General features: G+C 41.1%; 1 protein-coding gene across 1 annotated transcript in view; it reads right to left on the bottom strand.

Moving 5' to 3' along the window:
* PATJ (PATJ crumbs cell polarity complex component) overlaps positions 1–21,397 on the bottom strand; it is a 350,706-nt gene that overhangs the window by 36,529 nt on the left and 292,780 nt on the right. The window contains exons 34-35 of the mRNA XM_044914529.1: positions 6,251–6,334; positions 681–874 (exon numbers count right to left, since the gene is read on the bottom strand). Of these exons, the coding sequence (XP_044770464.1) occupies positions 681–874; positions 6,251–6,334 (278 nt within the window). The remainder of the gene's footprint in view (positions 1–680; positions 875–6,250; positions 6,335–21,397) is intronic.

Raw genomic sequence — 21,397 nt, 5'->3', positions numbered from 1 at the left:
TTGTCGCTCAACTACATCTACTCAGCTAAGTTTTGAAACTCACCAACTAGTTGTAGTTAACATAAGCATGAGATTCACATGGTACTCCGTGGCAGAGCAATTTTCTTTTTTTTTGTTTTTACAAAATTTTATTTATTTATTTGAGAGAGAGAGACATACCGAGAGAGGGAACACAAGCAGGGGGAGGGTGAGAGGGAGAAGCAGGCTTCCCGCCGAGCAGGGAGCCCGATGCGGGGCTCGATCCCAGGACCCTGAGATCATGACCTGAGCCTAAGGCAGACGCTTAACGACTGAGCCACCCAGGGGCCCCGGCAGAGCAATTTTCTTAACCCAACGCTGTACAAACCTAGCTCTTGACATTAGCTGTTTAATTCACCCCTGCAAGCCTCAGATCTCAGGGACTCCAAGGTGAAAAAACCTTTTCGACTCTGTTCTTATTCTATATGGGAATAAATACAGTCTGGGTTGATTGGGCTTTGAGTTCTATCTTCATACAACACTTTTTCTTGGGTAAGATCTTGCTCAGAAACATGACATAGGTCACTCTAATATTTATAAATCGTTTAATTTTAGAAACCATATCATTAGTTTACACAAGACCTTATCTGCTGGTGTTCATAGGCTCCTTAGGGCTCTGGAGGGACAGGCCAATCTGTTCTAACTTGTGTGTATTTCCTTACCGCTTCCCAACGATGCTCAGACCCAGTCCTCGGCCAGCCTTTTTCTGCAGATCCACCGGGAAAACCTCCAAGTTCTCCTCATCCCTGTAGTGTGCCTCATCTCTATACACGACCAGTCGCACCTTCTGGGGGGTCTGCCTCAGGGCTGTGATGGCTTCTTCGTGGCTGGCACTCCTCAGGTCAATCCCATTAACCTGGAACATCGGGCATCCGAGATGGGCTGCTGACAGCAGAGGCCTCTAAGCCTGCTCTGTCTGCTGAGCTCCTTAATCCAACCAGTGAAAAAAACCTCTAGAAATTTCCAGCCATTCCTGAGGCACACAGGCAGTGACTACTAGTAGTAGTAACTGCTCCATGTATAAGGGAGGTTAACCCTTATACTGCCCCCAACCCCCAAAAAGCTTAGTACACACAATAATGCATTCTTGCATAGCTGTGAACTTTACTATGGGATCAACATGGTTGGGGAGGGAGGGTGAGAGGGAGCAGGAGGGGTGGAAGGGGCTGACTGGCTTCATTTAACTGAGGTCAAAAGGGAAATGAACACTAGTGTTTGGTCAGCATTTTTAGACTCAGTCTGCTTACTGAATTTGACATCCTCACTCTTAATTGCAAACATCACAACTACTTTAGAGTAAGTGGGAAGGAAATGAGAGGTTTTCAACTGTGTCAAAAACCCCTTGAAGTACACTCTTCTGAACCTAGATCCAAGTGAGCACAAATAGGACCATGAGTGAGAGGCAAACTATACTGGAAACAGCAGTGAGTAAAGCCATGGCTCTGCTTCTGGCAAATCATGTGAATTTGGACAAGCCGCATAACCTCTTGTCAGCCTCCTTTTCCTCATCTGCTAAACGGAGATCAGAGCCAACTTATTATTTTTTTTAACTTAACAAATGTTTGTGTAATGCTTGTGAATCAACCCTTTATAAATATTTACTCATTTAATCCTTATACTAACTCTCTGAAATAGGTCCCATTACCATTTTACAGACGAGGAAAGTAAGCCATGGAGAGGCTAAGAGACTTGACCAAGGTTACACAGCGAGCCCATGGAGGAGTCACAGTTTGAACTCAGACTGTCTTCCCACCCTCAGTCTCTATACCATTCTGCCTCAACTTCCTCTCAGAATGAGTTCCTGGAGCCCCCTGCCACAGAGAGAGTCAAGTAGTGCTGTGGATTAGTGGATTTAACACAAGGGAGAAATTGAGGAGCAGAATGGCAGAGGACTCAAAGGAAGGGAGTCATGGGTCACTCCCTCAAGGTCACAGCTAGGAAACAAGCCAAAGGGAAGAATAGGCCCAGGTCACGGCCAGGGGGGATGATGGAATGGAAGAGTTCCCTCACGATGCCAGTTCTACTCCACGTTCTAGTCCATCCCTGTGTGTTCTGGGTAGGTCAGGCTTATCTCTGGTCCTCCAATCCTTCAACTGTCCTGTGAGGGACTGGTCTCAGGCTTCCCCAATTCTAACATTCCAAAGATGAATGACTCATGGCATGAAGAGTAGTTAGAAGGGAGAAGAGAGCAATGAGTCCTTCCTGGAGAAGGTGAGTTTTGAGCTATTATTATTATTATTTTTAAAGATTTTATTCATTTATTTGACAGAGAGAGACACAGTGAGAGAGGGAACACAAGCAGGGGGAAAGGGAGAAGCAGGCTTCCTGCTGAGCCGGGAGCCTGATGTGGGGCTCGATCCCAGGACCCTGGGATCATGACCTGAGCTGAAGGCAGACACCCAACAACTGAGCCACCCAGGCGCCCCTGAGCTGTTCTTTTTTAAAGCTGATTCTACGATCCAGAAAAATGTTTTAAAAGCCTGATTTTCAAGCTGTTTTTTTTTTTCTTTTTCTTTTTCTTTTCTGGTATATCTTGGGTTTGTGTTCTCACACAGTGTCCAGCATCCACTGTTACTTCGGGCCCATGCTGCATTCTCATTGTTTGAGAAGTACATCCATAGAACAAAGGGGAAAACAGTGTCCCTGGAAAATGTGGTCTGAGCTGATTATTTTCCCCGTATTCCAATAGATGGCACACAAGACCACTTCTGTTACACTCCACTGCAACACAGTTACTTCTACGGACTGAAGGCAAATTCTCTTAAGCCTCTAAAATAGCTTTTGAAAGGCCCTAACAATTATACTTTCAATAAAAAACACTGTCATGAAACTAATATTATAAAAGCAATTTATACTAAATTCCAGCATGAAGATGCCTGCTCAAATCCAAGTGATCTGCTCCAAGTTCATAGTTTTCATTTCCTCCGCTTATCAAGAGGCACCACTAAATGCACCAATAATCATAAGAGAAATATTGCTGCGTAGCTCGAATACTGTGGTGTGATGTATTACCTTAAGTGCCTTACAGAAGCACTACATGCATTATTTAGAGCATTGACTGTCAGGATGGTAATAGCAGGGCTCCCTATTTGAGACAAAGAGCCAAAGGAGGCCCCAGTTGTCAATGGGTGTGTATCACATCTCTTGGGTAGGACAAGGAAGTGCGTGAACCACTGCTTTAGAAGGAAAGAATAACCAAACTACACAGTAGTTCCTCGCTATTTTAGTTCACAGGGAAAACCAGGCATTAGCCCTCTACTCTTTCTGCTCGCACTTGCACAAACATAGAAGAGGATAATGGAGGTGGGGGTAGGGTTAGATGAGGGACTTTGTTTTAGAAAGATAGAGCGAACGTGCGTGTGCATGGGGTGGTGGGGAAAGGCAGAGGGAGAAGGAAAGGAAGAATCCAACACAGGGTTCGACCTCACAACCCTGAGTTCATGACCTGAGCCGAAATCAAGCCTGACACTTAACTGACTGAGCCACCCAGGTGCCCCAAGGGACTGACTTGAAAAGCAGAATCAGAAAGAAGGCAGTCCATGCTAATTATAGAATCGTTAATCTTGCCATGCTAAGACATTACTGGACTCTATCTTTGAAATCTTTGTGAGCAAAATCTGGCTTGTCCCAATTTTTTCTTTTTTCTTTTTTAAGTAATCTCTACGCTCAACGTGGGGCTGGAACCACAGCCTCAAGATAAGAGTCGTGCGCTCTACTGACTTGAGCCAGCCAGGTGCCCCATGGCTTGTCCTAATTTTAACATGAGGATAGAATTAAAACCATGAAAGGCCAGCTGCCAATGCAGAGAACTCTTATAAGCAGAAAGGCCATTGTCTGGAAAGCACTGGTGTAGAATTCTCTGGTTTCATGGTCTTGAAATATACCACCAAAGCTGGCCTGCCTTAAGGCAAACCCGCAGGCCACAGGCTGACTATGCATCATTATGCATCTATACACATCGGCCACAACTAGAACAAGTCCGAATGAGGGGCCGAACCTGCTTAGAAAGGAAACATGTTACTTGACCAAACAGCTATTTCTTAACTAAACACACTATATGCTCTTGTGGACTAGATACTGCACGGGGTAAAAGAACAGCTTGTCCTGACCAATTAAAAAAAATAATAACTTTTTAGTTGACACACAATGTTACATTATGTCCTGGTCATCTTTAATGAGAAGTGTAGACCATCCGTCCATATTGAGTAATGTAATTCAGCTGGATGCCAGGAAATGGTTTGAGTTTTCAATTTCTCCTTCTACTTAATTGCTTTCTTCACGTTAACCTGTCCTGAGTGTTTGCTTGTACGGGAATATACTGTATGGAAGACAGCAGCTACAGTGGAGGTCTATCCAATACAAACAGATACAGTTTTAAAAAGTTTTTTATTGAGGTATAATTGCTATGAAATAAAATATATTTATAAATATATATAAAATACATATATAAATATATATTATATATTTATATAAAATTATATTTATATATATTTATATATATATAAATAAATAATTTTAAAGACTTTATTTATTTATTCATAAGAGACAGAGAGAGGCAGAGGGAGAAAAAGGCTCCCCGCTGAGCAGGGAGCCCGATGCAGGACTCGATCCCAGGACACTGGGATCATGACCTGAGCCGAAGGCAGACGCTTAACCATCTGAGCTACCCAGGCGCCCTTGAAATAAACTATATTTAAAGTATACAATTTATACTGTGAATTTATATGATTTAAACCTATGCAACCATCACCATAATCAAAGAAATGCACATATTAGATTTAGTTTCAAGTGACCATTATAGAATAATTCGTGGGCTTACAGATCACCTAAGTATCTAGGCGTGTATGCATTGTACTCTTGAATATTCAATCGATTTATTTTACAGAGCCAATTATGATAACACCAGTTAATTAGAAAACCTAGGGAGGGAAAAAAAACCCTCAAAACTTCTGACCACTAAAAAATGGTGTTGTATGCTAAAGCAGTCAAGCCAATTCCCAAAGAGGTCTCGCTTATTTTTCTAACCTCATACACTTGTGCCTTAATGAATGTACTGGGAATTTGTCCTAATCTAATGATGAAGCACAGTAAAAGTCTGCAGAGAAACCCCGGATTTAATTTGCAATGGGCCTGGCCTCTCCTTTAACTCCTTCTTGCCTATATTTTCCGCCCTTAGTTATATCTGTGGTTTCACCTTGGGAGGCAGACTTGAACCACCAAAGGGAAAATAAAATTCTATGATGTCATTCATAATGTGTTATATTAAAGTTGCAAAGCAAAAATGCACATGCCCACCATAAAATGTTAACTATTCAATTAAATTCATCCAATGAAAGAAATAAATGTTGCCTAAAGGTTTCACACCATCAAAAAAGCTCTTTCGTTCCACCTACCAGAATGCCTGGCATTGACCTGCCATTCATCCGTTCCCTAGTTCAGACACTGCCTACCTTGGCATTTTTTTTAAAGGCTTTAACACCTTTGTTAATTGAGAGTCCATTTGGAAGAGGCAAGCTAGCCATTTCACATGTACCACCTAAAAGGAGAAGATCCCACATTTTCATCAACTAGAAAACAAAAGCAGAAAGGCATGGACCTCCACTTTACTTAAAGATTTATTAGGAATAAGAAAACAATACTTAGAACTGCAATGAAAGGCTTTAAAAACATCAGGTGTGCACGTTTATGCATATGTGTCTGTATGTCTGGGTTTTTAGGAGCAAATTTAGACAGGTACAATGGGGGGGCCAAAAAGTCAAATGCAATACTATACACTCTCACTTGCTATGAAGATGATAGAACTATTAGAACTATAAAATTTCAATTTAAAAAAAGTTTTCACAGATTTAGATAGATAATCTGCCATGATTTGATGACAGTTATTCAAAGTACATTAAAAAAAGAAAAAAGTAAGGTACATGTTTTGCTAAATGGGAGAGAAGTGAGGCTATAGTTAAGTACAAGGCAGTGAGTAAACAGACTTTGTGGATCAAGGTCAGTAAAGGAATTGTATTTGCTAGTATATTTTTAAAAACATTCATTCATTCATTCATTCAAGAAGGCTGGGAGGGACAGAGAGAGAATCTTAAGCAGGAGCAGGCTTCATGCTCAGTGGATGTGGGGCTGGATCTCAACCCTGAGATCATGACCTGAGCCAAAATCAAGAGTCGGACACGTAACCGACTGAGCCACCCAGGCGCCCCTGTGTTTGTTAGTATTAATAGTCCTATACCTCTAATATCTGGTCACCAGCCCAAAGTCTTCCATCTCTGGCTGCTGCTCCTTCTTCGTAGACTTCGTGTATAACTATAGCATCCTATAAAAAACAAATTCTTATTAATTTCCAACAACCATAAATGCTTCCTTACAAAAACAACCAAACCATAGGCAGCAACCCATAATTTGCTCTTTGCTAATAATGTCCTATTTTATTTGACCTAAAAGTAAACACAAAACACGGGGTTATGATATATTCAGAGGTATAATTAATTTTTCCTAGGTTTATTATTTCATTCGACTGGCTTTGCCTAATATTTCAAGTTAAACTTCCCCCATGTGTTTTACTGTTAACCTGTACATTGCTGCTGTGTATGAACTTGAGGTGAACTATGCGTCATTCTTACTTACATTTTATGGTATATTTTGAAACATGGTTTCAGGTATTTATTAATATTCAAGGATTTGGCATAGATGTGTGGCCTGATGCAGGGGGTCTGTCAGGCCTCATTACTTGGGCAATGAAAGAAAGAACTGAAGTGGAATGAAATGACCCTGGAAGATGAAGCATGGAGGAGGGGAAAGGCTGTTCATGAACCTAAGTGTAAGACAGCTGCGGGTTCAAATTCTGACCTGCCCTTGTGTAACCCTGGGCAAATTAACCCCTGAACCGAGCCTTCTGAGCCATAAAATCAGGACAATACCTAAGGTAGGTAAGCGTAAGCTGAAGAAAGCATATCATGGTTAGTGAATTTAAAAGATTCCTATCTTTTCAAATTAATAACCTTACATTTTTTATTATCATAAAAATAACCCATGTAAAGGACTCAAGCAAAACCACAGGGTGTATGTAGTGAACCACAGAAGAGACCGCCTCCCTTGCTGGCCCCTCAGTCCCATTCCCCAGAGACAATCACCATCAACAGTTTCCTAGGGATCCCTGCAGACAGTTTAGACCTATACACCCAAATACTGATATTATATGTATATGGGTTTTGGTGAGACTGTTTTGAAAAATATTCAATTGAATATGTTCACACGACTTTTTACCCTCATGTTGAGCAAACAGGGGATTTTTAAAAAGATCTATTTATTTATTTGGGAGAGAGCACGCACGAGCATGAGTGGCACGAGCAGAGGGAGTGGGAGAGGGAATCTGAAGCAGACTCTGGGCTGAGCACAGAGCCCTACACAGGGCTTGATCTGACAACACTGATGGGGTCATGACCTGAGCCGACATCAAGAACTGGATGCTAAACCAGCTGCGCCACGCAGACACCCCACAAGCAGGGGATTTTTATGGAGCTGGAAACTGAGCCAGATGTCACTGGTTCTTTCTGGTGTTTATCAAACTGAGGGGCATTGAAAAAACAATGCTGGAAGGATCATGCCAGGTGTCTTATTAGAGGGCTGCTGGGAGAGGAAAAGAGCTGCTTTTTTTTTTTTTTAAGATTTTATTTATTTATTTGAAAGAGAGAAAGCACACACAGGAGGAGCAGCAGGTAGAGGGGAGAAGGAGAAGCAGGCTTCCCGCTGAGCAGGGAGCCAGATGCGGGGCTCGATCCTAGCACCCTGGGATCATGACCTGAGCCGAAGGCAGACACTTAAGGCACCTCAGAAAAGAGTTTCTGATGGAGATTAGAAAGAGAACTGTGGGTCTTATGGGAAGTGAGGATTTGAGCCCTGCACTGCCCAGTGTCACCCCATTCCCCACCACCCCCCAGCACACACGCTGGTTGTAAGACCCTACAAGCAGAGTCTAGGCATAATGGATTCCACCTTGAAAGAAGTCCTGTGTCCCAAGCATTGGGGTTTGGAAGCCAGCAGGATTTCTTGACTTGTGATCATAAAGATCTGGGTAAGAAAGGGCTTGACGATTACCAGGAGGACTGGTGATAATGACCAGGGGCCTACCAATGATGTCTGGGAGCTTTGTGAAGAAACCAGAACTCTGAGAATTTAAAGGGCCTCCAAAATGACTGAGGTTGATTCTGCCTTAGTCCAGAAATATGGAGCCTCAGAATCAGAATTGACAAGAAGTCAACATAAAGAAATATTTCTTGCAAAAATATAACAAGATAGGAAAAAAAGACCCAAACCAAATCTTTTTTTTTTTAATTTATTTGAGAGAGCGAGAGCACAAACAGGGGGAGGGGCAGAGGCAGAAGGAGAAGCAGGCTTCCCACGGAGCAGGGAGCCCAATGCAGAGCTCGATCCCAGGACCCTGGGATCATGACCCAATCCGAAGGCAGACACTTAACCGACTGAGCCACCCAGGCGCCCCTCAAATCTACTTTCTTAAAAAAAAAAAAACAAAAAAAAACCTTTGTATACAAATTCTGGAGTAGAGAAGCAATACACGAGAATATTAAGAGGTTCTACAACCAGATGACCCAACTGGATTCCAAATACCTTTACAATATTAAGCACTTTCATTTTACTACCACACAATTCTGAAAACATTCTTTATTACAGCAGTTAGAGAGGCAGCTCCCAGGAGCCAGGAAAGGTTCCTTAATCCACTGTGGATTCTGTATCAGCAACAGATTTTAGACCATTCTTTGTTTTAACTCTGACTTAGGAAATTTTCACACCCAGGGAGCATCTACACTGCCAAGAGTTGGTTTCTCTGAACTGTTTCAGGGGAATGGTTTTGTGGAAACGTGCTGGGTCAGTGGCTTCAGGTGATCCCAACAACACTGCCAAGACGACACCAAGGGCCACTTTTATGAAAGTAGTGCAGGGAGAAACTAATGCAAGCTTCTGGTAATACCCCACGTTATGCTGGTTTTCCAAGTTTGGAGGGCAAACACCCCATCTTCACTGAACGGGGGGAATCAGATTGAACTCCTACTACACATAGTTTTTAGTGTTAAACTTTCAGCCTAAACTCCTTTAAATCTTGCAACATTACAAAAGTCAAATGGGAAACTTCTCTTCATTTATACTTAAAAGGAAGAAAAAGATCCAATGGAGTTTTTATTTCATAAAAGTAGCTGGAATCCAAAACTCTTCAATACTTTCTGGGTGTTTAGTGAACTCTTATACATAAAAGAAATAGACTATTGGGGCACCTGGGTGGCTCAGTTGGTTGAGCATCTGCCTTTGGCTCAGGTCATGATCTCAGGGTCCTGGGATAGAGCCCCCTGTTGGGCTCCCTGCTCAGTGAGGCTTCTGCTTCTCCCTCTCCCTTTCCCTCCCTCCCGGTTTGTGCTCGCTCTCTCACTCACTCTCTCAAATAAATAAAATCTTAAAAAAAAAAAAAAAAGAAAAGAAATACACTGTTTCTCAAATGCCAAACTCATGGCCAATGATCTGTTTAGTCCACGAGTCTGTGTGGAAAAACTCCCCATTTATTCCTTTCCTTGACTACTGCTGTGATTTCTCTTAAAGTTATCAGTGAAAATACAAGAAAACATGAGACACACTGACCTAGCAATAGAAAAAAAGTCACATTTCTTACCATGTGCCCTGTGTGCTGAAAGTGTGTTGTGAGATTATGGTTCTGGACAGCTGCATTAACTGGGGGTGTAGAGGTGAGAAGTGGGGGCCAGCAGCTAAATTAGAAATGTAGGCTGGTTGGGGCGCCTGGGTGGCTCAGTCGTTAAGCGTCTGCCTTAGGCTCAGGTCATGATCCCAGGGTCCTGGGATCGAGCCCCACATCGGGCTCCCTGCTTGGCGGGAAGCCTGCTTCTCCCTCTCTGACTCCCCCTGCTTATGTTCCCCCTTTCTGTGTGTCTCTCTGTCAAATAAATAAATAAAATCTTAAAAAAAAAACAAACCAATTTTTAGAAATGTAGGCTGGTGAATTGAAAAGAAAAATGGATTTATTTTTCAAAACTTACATGATTCATAAGGTAGGACAGAATAATAAAAAAAAAGATACTGCATTGAGATATTTTAGGCCGCTATTTGACAAGGCAACATTAAAATTTTCTTTCTACTTTGAAACAATTGTGATTAGATGAAATAATGGGTCATTAATGAAAGACTGCCCTTTATTGTTTTAAATAAAAAATCTGGAGTCGATTATACATATGATTCTTATCTCCTCATTGTATATCCTCTTAAATGTTGATGCTCTTGAGCTATTCATGCAAAACTGCTCGTTGGCACAGCTCTGAATGGCTTCTCTCCCACCCCTATCTCTGCGTATTTAAATAACATTCCTTCCCCCTAGAATATCTCAGTGACTCTGTCTACCAATACCAAGGACTTCTTCTAAAACTCATCTATTCCAGAAGCAGGGTATCAATCATTTCCCTGTGGGTGGGTTGCTGGCTTACACTGAGGAGAGGCTCTATAGAGACAAATGCTTCTGAGCTAGGTCTCTGGAGTCAGATTTCTTAGTCCAAAGCCTGGCCCTGCTACTTCTGGCCATGGGCTTTGGGAATACTATTAACCTCTCCAGGCCTTAGCTTCCTCATGTTTTTATGGTTTTAACAATATTATCTACACATAAAGCTTTATGTACAATGCCAGCACATAGTAAGAAGTGAGAACATCTCATTATATTTAATGCCTCTGTGCCAAAGTTGCTGCACGCTTCCCATTCGTGCCTTTCAATCCTCATAACAAGGAAGTAAGTGCAGAATTATTAGTCTCATTTACAACTGGGGGTATGGAGGCTCAGAAGGATTCAGACTTGACCAGGTCTTTGCAGTTTCTAGGTAGGAAAGATCAAATTCCAACTTGGTACTGTTTAATACCAAAGCCTGTGTTCCTACCACTACTGCAAGCGTCTCATCTGTTTTGAATATTTTATTTTGCACTTGTATAAGAGCTAACTTGGGATTTTCCATATGGCATCAATTCTATTGAATTATTGTCTCCTCAACTCCACAGCAAAAACCTTGAGGGCATGAGCTGATCATTTTATAGAGAGTGAACAAAAAGACAACTGTGGAAGTGAAAATTGAAGCCCAATGAGGTGGGGTGATGATCTATGGACCTCACTTGCTAGTTCTGGTACCTGGTTAGGGTTTGCACTACACAAAGCACGATGGGTAAGCCCTCTCCCCAATCCAACATGGAGTCTCACTCTTAATTCTGTTTGTTATTCTTGTCTCTTTCCTTCCTTTTTTTTTTTCCAACCTCCTTCTGTGTACCCAGATTATTCACTGAATGATTTTTTTCTACAGGAGCAAATATATACAAGGGATACATTGATGTTTGAAATAAAAAGTTGTTCGGTCCAAAAAAACCAGATTAATTCCTCCTAATGGAAGACTTAAGAATCATTTACAGATGGTGCACCTGGGTGGCTTAGTCAGTTAAGTGTCTGCCTTCAGCTTGGGTCATGATCCCAGGGTCCTGGGATCGAGCCCCGCATCAGGTTCCCTGCTCCGCGGGAAGCCTGCTTCTCCCTCTCCCACTCCCCCTGCTTGTGTTCCCTCTCTCGCTGTGTCTCTCTGTCAAATAAATAAAATCTTAAAAAAAAAAAAAAATCATTTACAGATGACCAAGACTGACATATAACAAAAAACTAATTTCCTCTTGGTAGTTGTAATTTTCACTGGGACAAGATAAATTTAAGTAAGATGGTCTGTTTATTTACTGCCTGAGACAAGACCAACAATTAGGCTCTGGCCACTCTACATTACTCATTTGCCTGGCCAACTCTGGAGCCAGGGAAGAATTTCATCAGTGAGTTGGAGGATCTTTCAAATGTTGCGCTTTCCCTAATCAGTAGGGTCAGGCAGGATTTCAGAGACATAGGAAAAGTCTTCTGCTTAAAAACTTCTCTCTCATCAATTTCTGAAACATTTCCATTAATTAGGGATAACATTAAAAAAACAGACACCCAGGAAGAAGTAGCTGGCTAGTAAATTTAACATATTGTTTAAGGGACCTCTGTCTTAAAGTCTCCATTCTTTTCTTTCTTTTCTTTTTTTTTTTTTTTAAGATTTTTCTTTATTTGACAGAGAGAGAGAGAGTGCGTACAACCAGGGGAAGCGGCAGGCAGAGGGAGGGGGAGAGGCAGACTCCACTCTGAGCAGGGAGCCCGAAGCAGGGCTCGATCCTGGGACCCCGGGATCATGACCTGAGTCGAAGGCAGAAGTTTATTTATTATTATTATTTTTTAAAGATTTTATTTATTTATTTATTTATTTGAGAGAGAAAGAGAAACAGCATGAGATGGGAGAGGGTCAGAGGGAGAAGCAGGCTCCCCACTGAGCCGGGAGCCTGATGTGGGACTTGATCCCAGAACTCCGGGATCATGAACCGAGCCGAAGGCAGTCACTTAACCAACTGAGCCACCCAGGTGCCCCTGAAAGCAGATTTTAACTGACTGAGCCACCCAGGTGCCCCTTACTGTCTCTATTCTTAAAAGAAAAAGTATTTTTTAAATATAGATAATATACATATATGGTACTAGATTCAAAAGAGTATATACTGAAAAGTTTCTCTGTAGCACCTGTCCCTCAGCCCCATTTCCCTAATTAGAAACAAATAGTATTAAGTTTCTTGTGTATTTTTATAGAGATAGGCTATATATCTGTATTTGGAAAGTACAAAAGCACCAAAGGCTTGAAGGTCATGGTCTCTCTTATCTGCTACCTCTTTTGTTTCATGAAATTCTACTTGATCCAGCCAAGTGCCACCTCTTCCATGAAACTTTCTCTGACTCTCTCCCCCAGGCAAGGTTGATCAACCTTCCTGTGGGTCACTGCTGTATTTCCTAGTATTACTGAACTTATCGCAGTATCACAACAGCTTCTTCATGGATCTAGGTCCTGTACTACATCCTAGCCTCTGTGGAACCCTTTCACCTCCTCTTTGGTGCTGAGCCCAGAGTAGGCACTGAGTAAATGTTTGCTAAATGATTATCAAGAAATTGGCTGGGATAGAAAAAGACATCAAAATGACCCAGAAACAGGTGGCTGGCAGGGTATGTCATAATCTTACCCTAATCCAACCAAGTTTTTCTCTCTTTCTTTTTTAAAATCCCAACTAAGCTTCTGACGGCAAAATATTAGTGATATACAACCAAAATGCCCATCACACATGGATGTTAAATCCATGTGAATTTCCAGAGGATTTACTTTAGCTCAAAGAGCAATTTTTTTTTAGAGAGAGGGAGGCGCAGAGGGAGACAGAAAATCCCAAGCAGACTCTGCACTGAGTGCAGAGCCCAGCTCAGGGCTCAATCTCACACCCTGATATCACGACCTGAGCTGAAATCAAGAGTTGGATGCTTAACCAGCCGACTGAGCCAACCAACCACCCCTCAAGGAGCAATTTAAAGAGCCAAGGGTGAGGGACTTAATTATCACGGAGCCCCACGAAAATCACGACTTTCTTCAAGGGGATTCAAACTCTGCATTGCTGGTCAAGAATTTCACAACACACAGTAATGGACCCTTAGAGTCAAAGTCATCAGACACTTCAGCCCATCCGCCACCATTTTCTTTACTGTTCAAGCTACTGACAAGTAGATAAAACAACTCATCAACATGCCAAAAATCAGCAAAAGGCAATTTTATTATTGTCACCATAGGCCCAGAACCCTCAAAGAAGCCATGTGGTAGAAAAAGTAACTACCAGTCTCCTGTGGACGGAAGAATATCAGTAAGCAGAATATCAGGAAGCACCCTTGTGTGGGTGAACTCTTTCCACAGAATGAGATTTTATAGGTTAAATTTCTAGATATCAGTGGATTGTTTCAACAAGCATTTCATAAAAAAACTTTGATAAAGAATCATGTTGTAGATATTACTATAAGGGACCATGTATATATGGCTTAATTTTATTGCTTGCAGGCATGCTTTACTTAATTTGGATCACTCTAGAATTAAACCCAATCTTTGCCATGCTCATAAAGACCCCGCTCCCATTCTCCTCAAAAAAAAAAAAAAAATCCTAAGGGACATTTTAACTACAGAAAAATTTCACATTAAATTTCACATTTAGGGGGAAAACATATTACTAGTGGTCCCTGAAGAGTGTTATGTCTTATTTCCCTGCTTTATGGGAAAAATCCCTCCTAATAAGAAAGACCCATGAGGACCACAGAAGGATTAAAAAGATTGTGTATAAAATGGGCATTGTTTTTCGTCTGGAAGAAACCACGGTTCAGATCTGTGGCCTTAGAGGAGTAATGCTCCTTCTAAACATCATTTAACAGAGCTCCCCTCTGAGGCTGTTGCTGCCCAGAAACGAGACAGATGTGTCTTCTATAGAGTAGACGACTTTCTCAGCAGGAAGGCCAAACCAATGAGGAGTGATAATACAGTGGGGGTAGTGAAATGCTCAGTCCAGTGCTGTGCAAATCAAAACGATGTTGACCTCTACATTGAAAAACATACGGAGATGTATTAAGTTACTGATTTGTGATGTCTACTGCAGTTAGAGAGTTTAAAAAGAAAAGTGTGGGCTAAAACTGTGAAAGAATATTTTACTCTGAACAAAGTTGACTGTACTTATGTAAGTAAGGAGATGAGTGTCTTTAGAACATGATGCTTTTCTGTCCCAAACCCTTTGTGTCCAAATTCTTTGGGAAAAGAAAACAAAACGAAATGAAATCCAAGCAAACCGAACAACCAAGCTTCCCCATTATATTTTAATTAGAATGTGATTTGGGATAAAAGGGGGGGAGGCGGTATGGTGTGGAAGAAGAACAGAAGGACCCAGGACTCGGAGTTGAAAGGAGTTAATTTTTCTCCTAACTCTGGCCGATTTTGCAAGTGGTTCTACATTAACTGCTTGTTTCATGACACTTATCAGTAAAGCAAAGAGTTGAAATACATGGTTTCTAAAGTCTTTCCACCTCTCAAATTTTAGACCTTTGTGAACTCATATAGAGTGCAAAGCAAAGCAGAGATTTTATGCAGATACTTAGGTCCTGCCTAAGAATAATTAGACCTCCTTCTAAATGGCAGACCAGAAGAATCTCAGCTCTCACCGGCTGAGGGAGATCAGAAAGAGATGGGGGGAGGGGAGGTAGTAACTGGCTATTCTATTAGTTATCTTTTGCTGCAAAACTTAGTGGCTTAAAACAAAAACTAACCATTTGTTTGTCCATGATTCCATGGGCTGGCAATTTGGGCTGGGTTCAGGGGGCAAGTTTTGTTCTCTGCTGTCTCAGTTGGGCTCACATGAGTTTGTAGTCAGGTTGGCTGGGGCCTCAGCCAGGATAGCTAGACCCCTCTCCCCGCATGTGCTCTTTCCAAGGTGTGTCATCCTCCAGGAGGCCTGTCCAGACTTGTCTGCAAGGTGGCAGTCTTTCAGGAGGACAAGAGCTAAACCATAAGGCTTTGGGGCTAAGGTTTGGAAGTCATTCAATGTCACTTCCACTATTTTGGTCAAAGCAAGTCAATTGGCCAGCTGGAATTCAAGGAAACTGGAAAGAGCTGCACAAAATTTATGATCAATTTTAACCTCCTACAGACTCTATCAAGTCTGCCAGAGGAATTTTCCAGCCCGTAAACAATGGACGGCAGCAATGTACGGTGGGGATCCTGGCTATGGACACGTAAACCTGTGTTCAGAGTTGAGCTCTGCCACTTATCACAGCTTTGTGATACTTCTGTTAAGGTGTTTAACCTCACTGAACCAGTGTTCCCGTCTCTGTAAAATGGAATAAATCCTACCTTTCAGGGTTTGAGGATGAAGTGAGATTATGTATATAATGTCAAGCAAAGTGTCGGCCAAGTAGATGTTGAGTATTTGCTAATGAGGACTCCCAACACATATATATCTAAGGCTGAAGGGGGCCTACATGGGACATGAAGGAAGGAATGTATGGCAGAGTGGTCAAAATTCATGACTCTAAGGATGAATGACAACAGTCTTGGTCCATTTTTTAATTTCTATTTTTCCTATAATTATGGTGAACCAAGAATACAACTGATTGCTTCCTTTTTTTTTTTTAAGATTTTATTTTAAGTAATCTCTACTTAAGTACTCAAGTGGGACTTGAACTTACGGAGATCACGAGTTGCACACTCTACCAACTGAGCTAGCTAGGGGCCCCCTGAGTGCTTAGTTTCACGAACGATTATGCTATAGGATATTTTAGGTCCTTCCTTCCTCCCTTCCTTCCTTCCTTCCTTCCTCCCTCTCTCCTTCCTTCCTCTCTTTCCTTCCTTTCTTTCTCTTTCCTTCTTTCTTTCTCTCTCTCTCTCTTTTTCAGAGGGAGAAAAAGAGGGGTGGGGCAGAGGGAAAGGGAGAGAGAATCTTAAGCGGGCTTCAAGCCCAGTGCAGAGTCTAACACAAGGCTCAATCTTACAGCCCTGAAATCATGACCTGAGGTGAAATCAAGAGTCATAATGGACACTTAACTGACTGAGCCACCCAGGCACCCCTTTAGGTTATTCTTTCTGAAGTCATGGACTGCTCAGGGCTAAGGCCAAGGGACCATTTGAATGTAAACAAGATCTAAGCCAGACTGCAAAAGTCCTGTTACCAGGTATTTTGATTTTTTTGTTTTCGTTAAGTATAGTCAGTCTTCACTGTTTGTGGATTCCATATTTGCAAATTCACTCACTCCCCCAAATCGATGTTCCTGGTGCATTCACAGTCATTTGCGGACATGGGCAAAGTGGTAAAAAATTTCAGTTGCCTGATTCACTTGTTCCCAGCAAAAGTAGAACAAGGTGACATTTTGCCTTCATGTTTCAGCTCTCATATTGTGAACAAGCATCTTTTTTGTGGTCTTTTTAGTGCCACATGTTTTGTATGTTTGTGCTTTTGCTGTTTAAAACAGCCCCCAAGCACAAGACTGAAGTGCTGTCTTACGTTTCTAAGCAGGAGAAGGCTGTGATGTGCCATATGGAAAAAAATACACGTGTCAGATAACTTCTGTTCATTTATGAGTTACAGTGTTGCTGGCCATGAGTTCAATGTTAATGAGTCAACAATAGATATTAAAATAAACTATCTTTAAAAAAGTAACACATGTAAAACAAGGTTATGTGTTTATCGACTGTTAAAAAATGTTGTGAGCATAGGAACCCATCTCTGTATTTCCCCTGGAAGTAATGGTTCAGTATTCACTAACTCAGTGTTTGCTATGACTTTATAGAACATAATTAGCATGAATAACAAGAACTGACCGTACTTCCTATGGTTGCTTCTCCCTGGTGATACTTCTCTACAACATAGCTGGGAAGTCCAACATGAAAGGTGATAAAGGTAGAAAAGCAAACATGGGCTATCTATAATAGGGATGGCAGGACTCCTGTCAACAAAGGCAGGTCTCTGTTTTCCCTTCCCTGCTATTGTGGGGCAGTAGGTTGATTAACCCAAGGGTGGAAGACTGAATGCATTTTTCTTGCTGTAGCATGTGTTATTATGCTTACATTCCATGTGTTTTGTAGATCTATATATTTTTGAACCCATTACAAAGGTAAAGGGCAAAGATGATTCAAGACAAGTTGCACAGATGCTAATCTTCCCCACCTTTAAGCCCCCTGCTTTGATGCAAAAGGTATTTGGCAAAGCCTTGCTGATTCATGAGAAGCAAAATGTTAAGAGATTACTTTCAATATCTCATAAGAACATGCAGGACTTGAGGCAGAATGTAGTCAATAAATGCCATATTTTCTTTATTCTAAGATGAGTTTTTTTCCTCATTTTATTTTAATTTTATAATTTGGATGAATCTCAGAATCAAGTGCACATTCACTATACTGCTTTCCTACCATGGATACAATAAAAGATTATTACTTTAGAAGAAGTACAATATTTGTCAAAGTGATAGAGTTTTGTTTGCCAACTTCATAGGTTGAATAATAATGTTCAGAAAACCTGAAGAAGCCATAGCTACACAAGGGAAGTCAACAGAATCAAAAGAATTTACTATACTTGGAATCTTACTTTTTGAAATCTGGATACTCGAATAAATTAGGTTTCACTACATAGATTTTCTACAAATCTCAAAACACAGTCTTCAACTAATCCCCATAAAACTCTGCTACAAAAGGAACAAAGGGTGAGTCTCTATATCCTAATCTCAATTTATTAATGTATTCTAATATGCTTCAGGTAGGGTATGAAGATTCATACCTACAAAACTCTCCAAGAGAAAGAAAATGGATCACGATGTTCAGCACCTACTATTTTGAAATGCAGAAACTTTCTTGGGTAATAAACTATAGGCAACATGAATGAGTGTTAAATCAGCAATACTAGTGGCTCTTGATTAAAGTACGGATTAAATGATCAGTTACACAGGAAGCGGTAACAGCAATCTGTGTGTGTGTGTGTGTGTGTGTGTGTGTGTGTGTGTGTGTTAAACAATGGACTATATAAACTATCCTAAAACTCAAGCTCAGGGATTGCAAACTCTTGCACACCACAGGTAACTAAAATGTGGAATGAAAATCACAGCAATAAAACAGCTAATATAAGAATTGCAATGAATATATAAAAAGTTTCACATTTTAAGACTCTGAAAAACTTTCCCTTCTCAAACTCAGAAAAGAAACTGTTTTATATTTACTTAAAATGGAGTTCCCTTGCCAAGACTGATTTAGCAAAAGGTTGATACTCATCAATATGAATATAATTTTTCATACTGAAACGGAGATTCATTTTAAGGAAATGGGATAATATTTGCATTATATTTTATAAGTCCCTATAGTTCCATCTGGTCCTTATTTATCTAAACTTTACTCAGCTTGCATAATATTTTTGCTCACAGTCATATTCCTTAAGATCAGAAATGCCCAAATCTGGAAATTCAGAGGTACAATTCGTTAACATTCTTTCAGTGTGATTCATAGACTTCTTGCAAACTCTGCTTTGATTTTAAAATAAAACTAAGGTAATAAGATGTTTTGTGTAAAAATATATGACTTAAGCAATAATGATAAAAGGAGCCTGGCTTTGGGGGATTACACGCCAAAGCAAACCACACTCCTCATGAAACAGACCGTGCAAAGTTCATTTGAAGGTAATAAAAAAATAAAACACTTAATCAAATGTAAAATAGTTTTCTATTCTGCTTACTTCAAAAAAAATACCTAGCGGTTTAAGTTGCTACAGTTCTACATTTAAATGGCCAAAAGCAATAACAGCTAAACAACAGCATGCAACATGGTGAATCAGGGTTAAGTGAGGTCGCTGCACAGCTGGACATACGGTCAGAGCTAAAAGACAGGTATTTTTCACTTCAATTTCTAGATGGATGACTTTACCACATAGTATCCAAATGTGAGAGTCCTTCTACCTCCATGCTTCTTGCTGATGTACCTCTCCTATCTACAGAACTGCTGTTTAATGAGACTGAATTAAATTGCAGGTGGTGAAAAAAATACTGATTTGAAACATGGAGAGAAATAAGATTCAGAATCTGACATTCCCAGGCCTTCTAAATATTACAAATATCTAAATTTTACAATCTCCCAGGCGCCTGGGTGGCTCAGTCGTTAAGCGTCTGCCTTTGGCTCAGGTCATGATCCCGGGATCCCGGGGTCCTGGGATCGAGCCCCACATCGGGCTCCCTGCTCGGCAGGAAGCCTGCTTCTCCCTCTCCCACTCCCCTGCTTGTGTTCCTGCTCTCGCTGTATCTCTCTCTGTCAAATAAGTAAATAAAATCTTTAAAAAAAAAAATAAATAAATTTTACATACCCTGGGAATTCACTGACCTCAGTCACAACGCTGCAATGGTACCAAGAATATAAAGACAAAACAAATGTCCTAGGCTAATTGTTTTCCTCTTACAAAGAGACAAGCTTATCTCCAGCCCAGAGGAACAACACAAGTGTAACAACTAGAGCTTATATTCATAAACTTGACCTTTCCAAAAGTGGTAACAATGACTAGCTTCCATAGAACAAAACTAAACAATAATTAAGCCTTATTCTCTAGTTAAAAATAACTGAAGATTGAAGTTTTAAGAAAGTTGTGAGATGGGAATGTAAAAAGAGAGAGAGAAAATGAATTTCCTTAGACTGCCATAACCTTGGGGCGCCTGAGTGGCTCAGTCGGTTAAGCGTCTGCCTTCGGCTCAGGTCATGATCCCAGGGTCCTGGGATCGAGCCCCACATCAGGCTCCCTGCTCCGTGGGGAGCCTGCCTTCCTGATTAAAAAATAAAGCCTAATAATAACATCCTTGCAGAGAGTGGCTTGCCTGCATTTGTCAAATATTTCTCGAGGTTTGGCACTCACTACATAGTTCATTCCACCTTTGCCCAGCTGATGTTAGGAAGTCCTTCCTTATGAAAATGTGAAATCTGTTTTTCACTAAGCCCCTTGGAAGAACCTGTTCTTATCCCTCATCCACAAAAAGATAACCTTCCATGTCTGCAGAGAGTTGTCATTGTCCCTTCCGATCTTCCCTTTCCCAACTCTATTCAATTGCAATGATGTGGTTTCAACAATGTCCTTGTCAACCACATAATCATACCCAGAAATGAACAGTATACTCTAGCCACAGTTAAAACTGATCAGGGAAGCACAGCAGACAGATCTAACAGCACGTGCAAATGTCTTGAAAAGAATGAAAGGAGGCCAGCCTGGCTGGAGTCCAGAGTGGCTCACAGAGGCTAGACAGTCATATTTTTATGTGTGCAAGGCACTATATGGGGATACTAAAGGTACAAAATACAATAAAACAGGTCTGTTCTCAAGATACTCGGGGTCTGGTGGGTGAGATGAAGAACTCCCTTTTATAGGTGAAGGTTGATGACACATAGTGGTAGCCCTAGAGAGGGAGCCCAATCGTGTGGCTTTGGAGCCAGATTGTCTGATTAAACTGCAACTGGACGAACTGCTAGCATTATGTCCTTGGAGAAGTTACCTAACTTATCTGCGTGTCCATTTCCTCATCTGTAAAATGGGGATAATACCACTACCTCTTCTACAGGGTTGTTATGAGAATTAAATAAGAGGATACATATTAATTACATATTAAGAGGAGTGTCAAATCACTTTTTAAAAGTGTGATGCCGAAAAATATCTAAAAAGTTATGTTTCTCAGTGTGCAGCTGATACATCAAAGACAGATGAAGGGAGTTGAAGATATGTTTTTTGTTTTTTTTTAAGATTTTATTTATTTGAGAGAGAGAGAATGAGTGAGAGAGAGCACACATGAGAGAGGGGAGGGTCAGAGGGAGAAGCAGACTCCCCGCTGAGCAGGGAGCCCGATGTGGGACTTGATCCCGGGACTCCAGGATCATGACCTGAGCTGAAGGCAGTCGCTTAACCAACTGAGCCA

This window comes from Neomonachus schauinslandi, chromosome 4 (assembly GCF_002201575.2).
Source record: "Neomonachus schauinslandi chromosome 4, ASM220157v2, whole genome shotgun sequence".
Lineage (NCBI taxonomy): Eukaryota > Metazoa > Chordata > Mammalia > Carnivora > Phocidae > Neomonachus > Neomonachus schauinslandi.
Note: the sequence above shows the minus strand (reverse complement) of the source record. Positions and strands in the feature narration are given on the sequence as shown.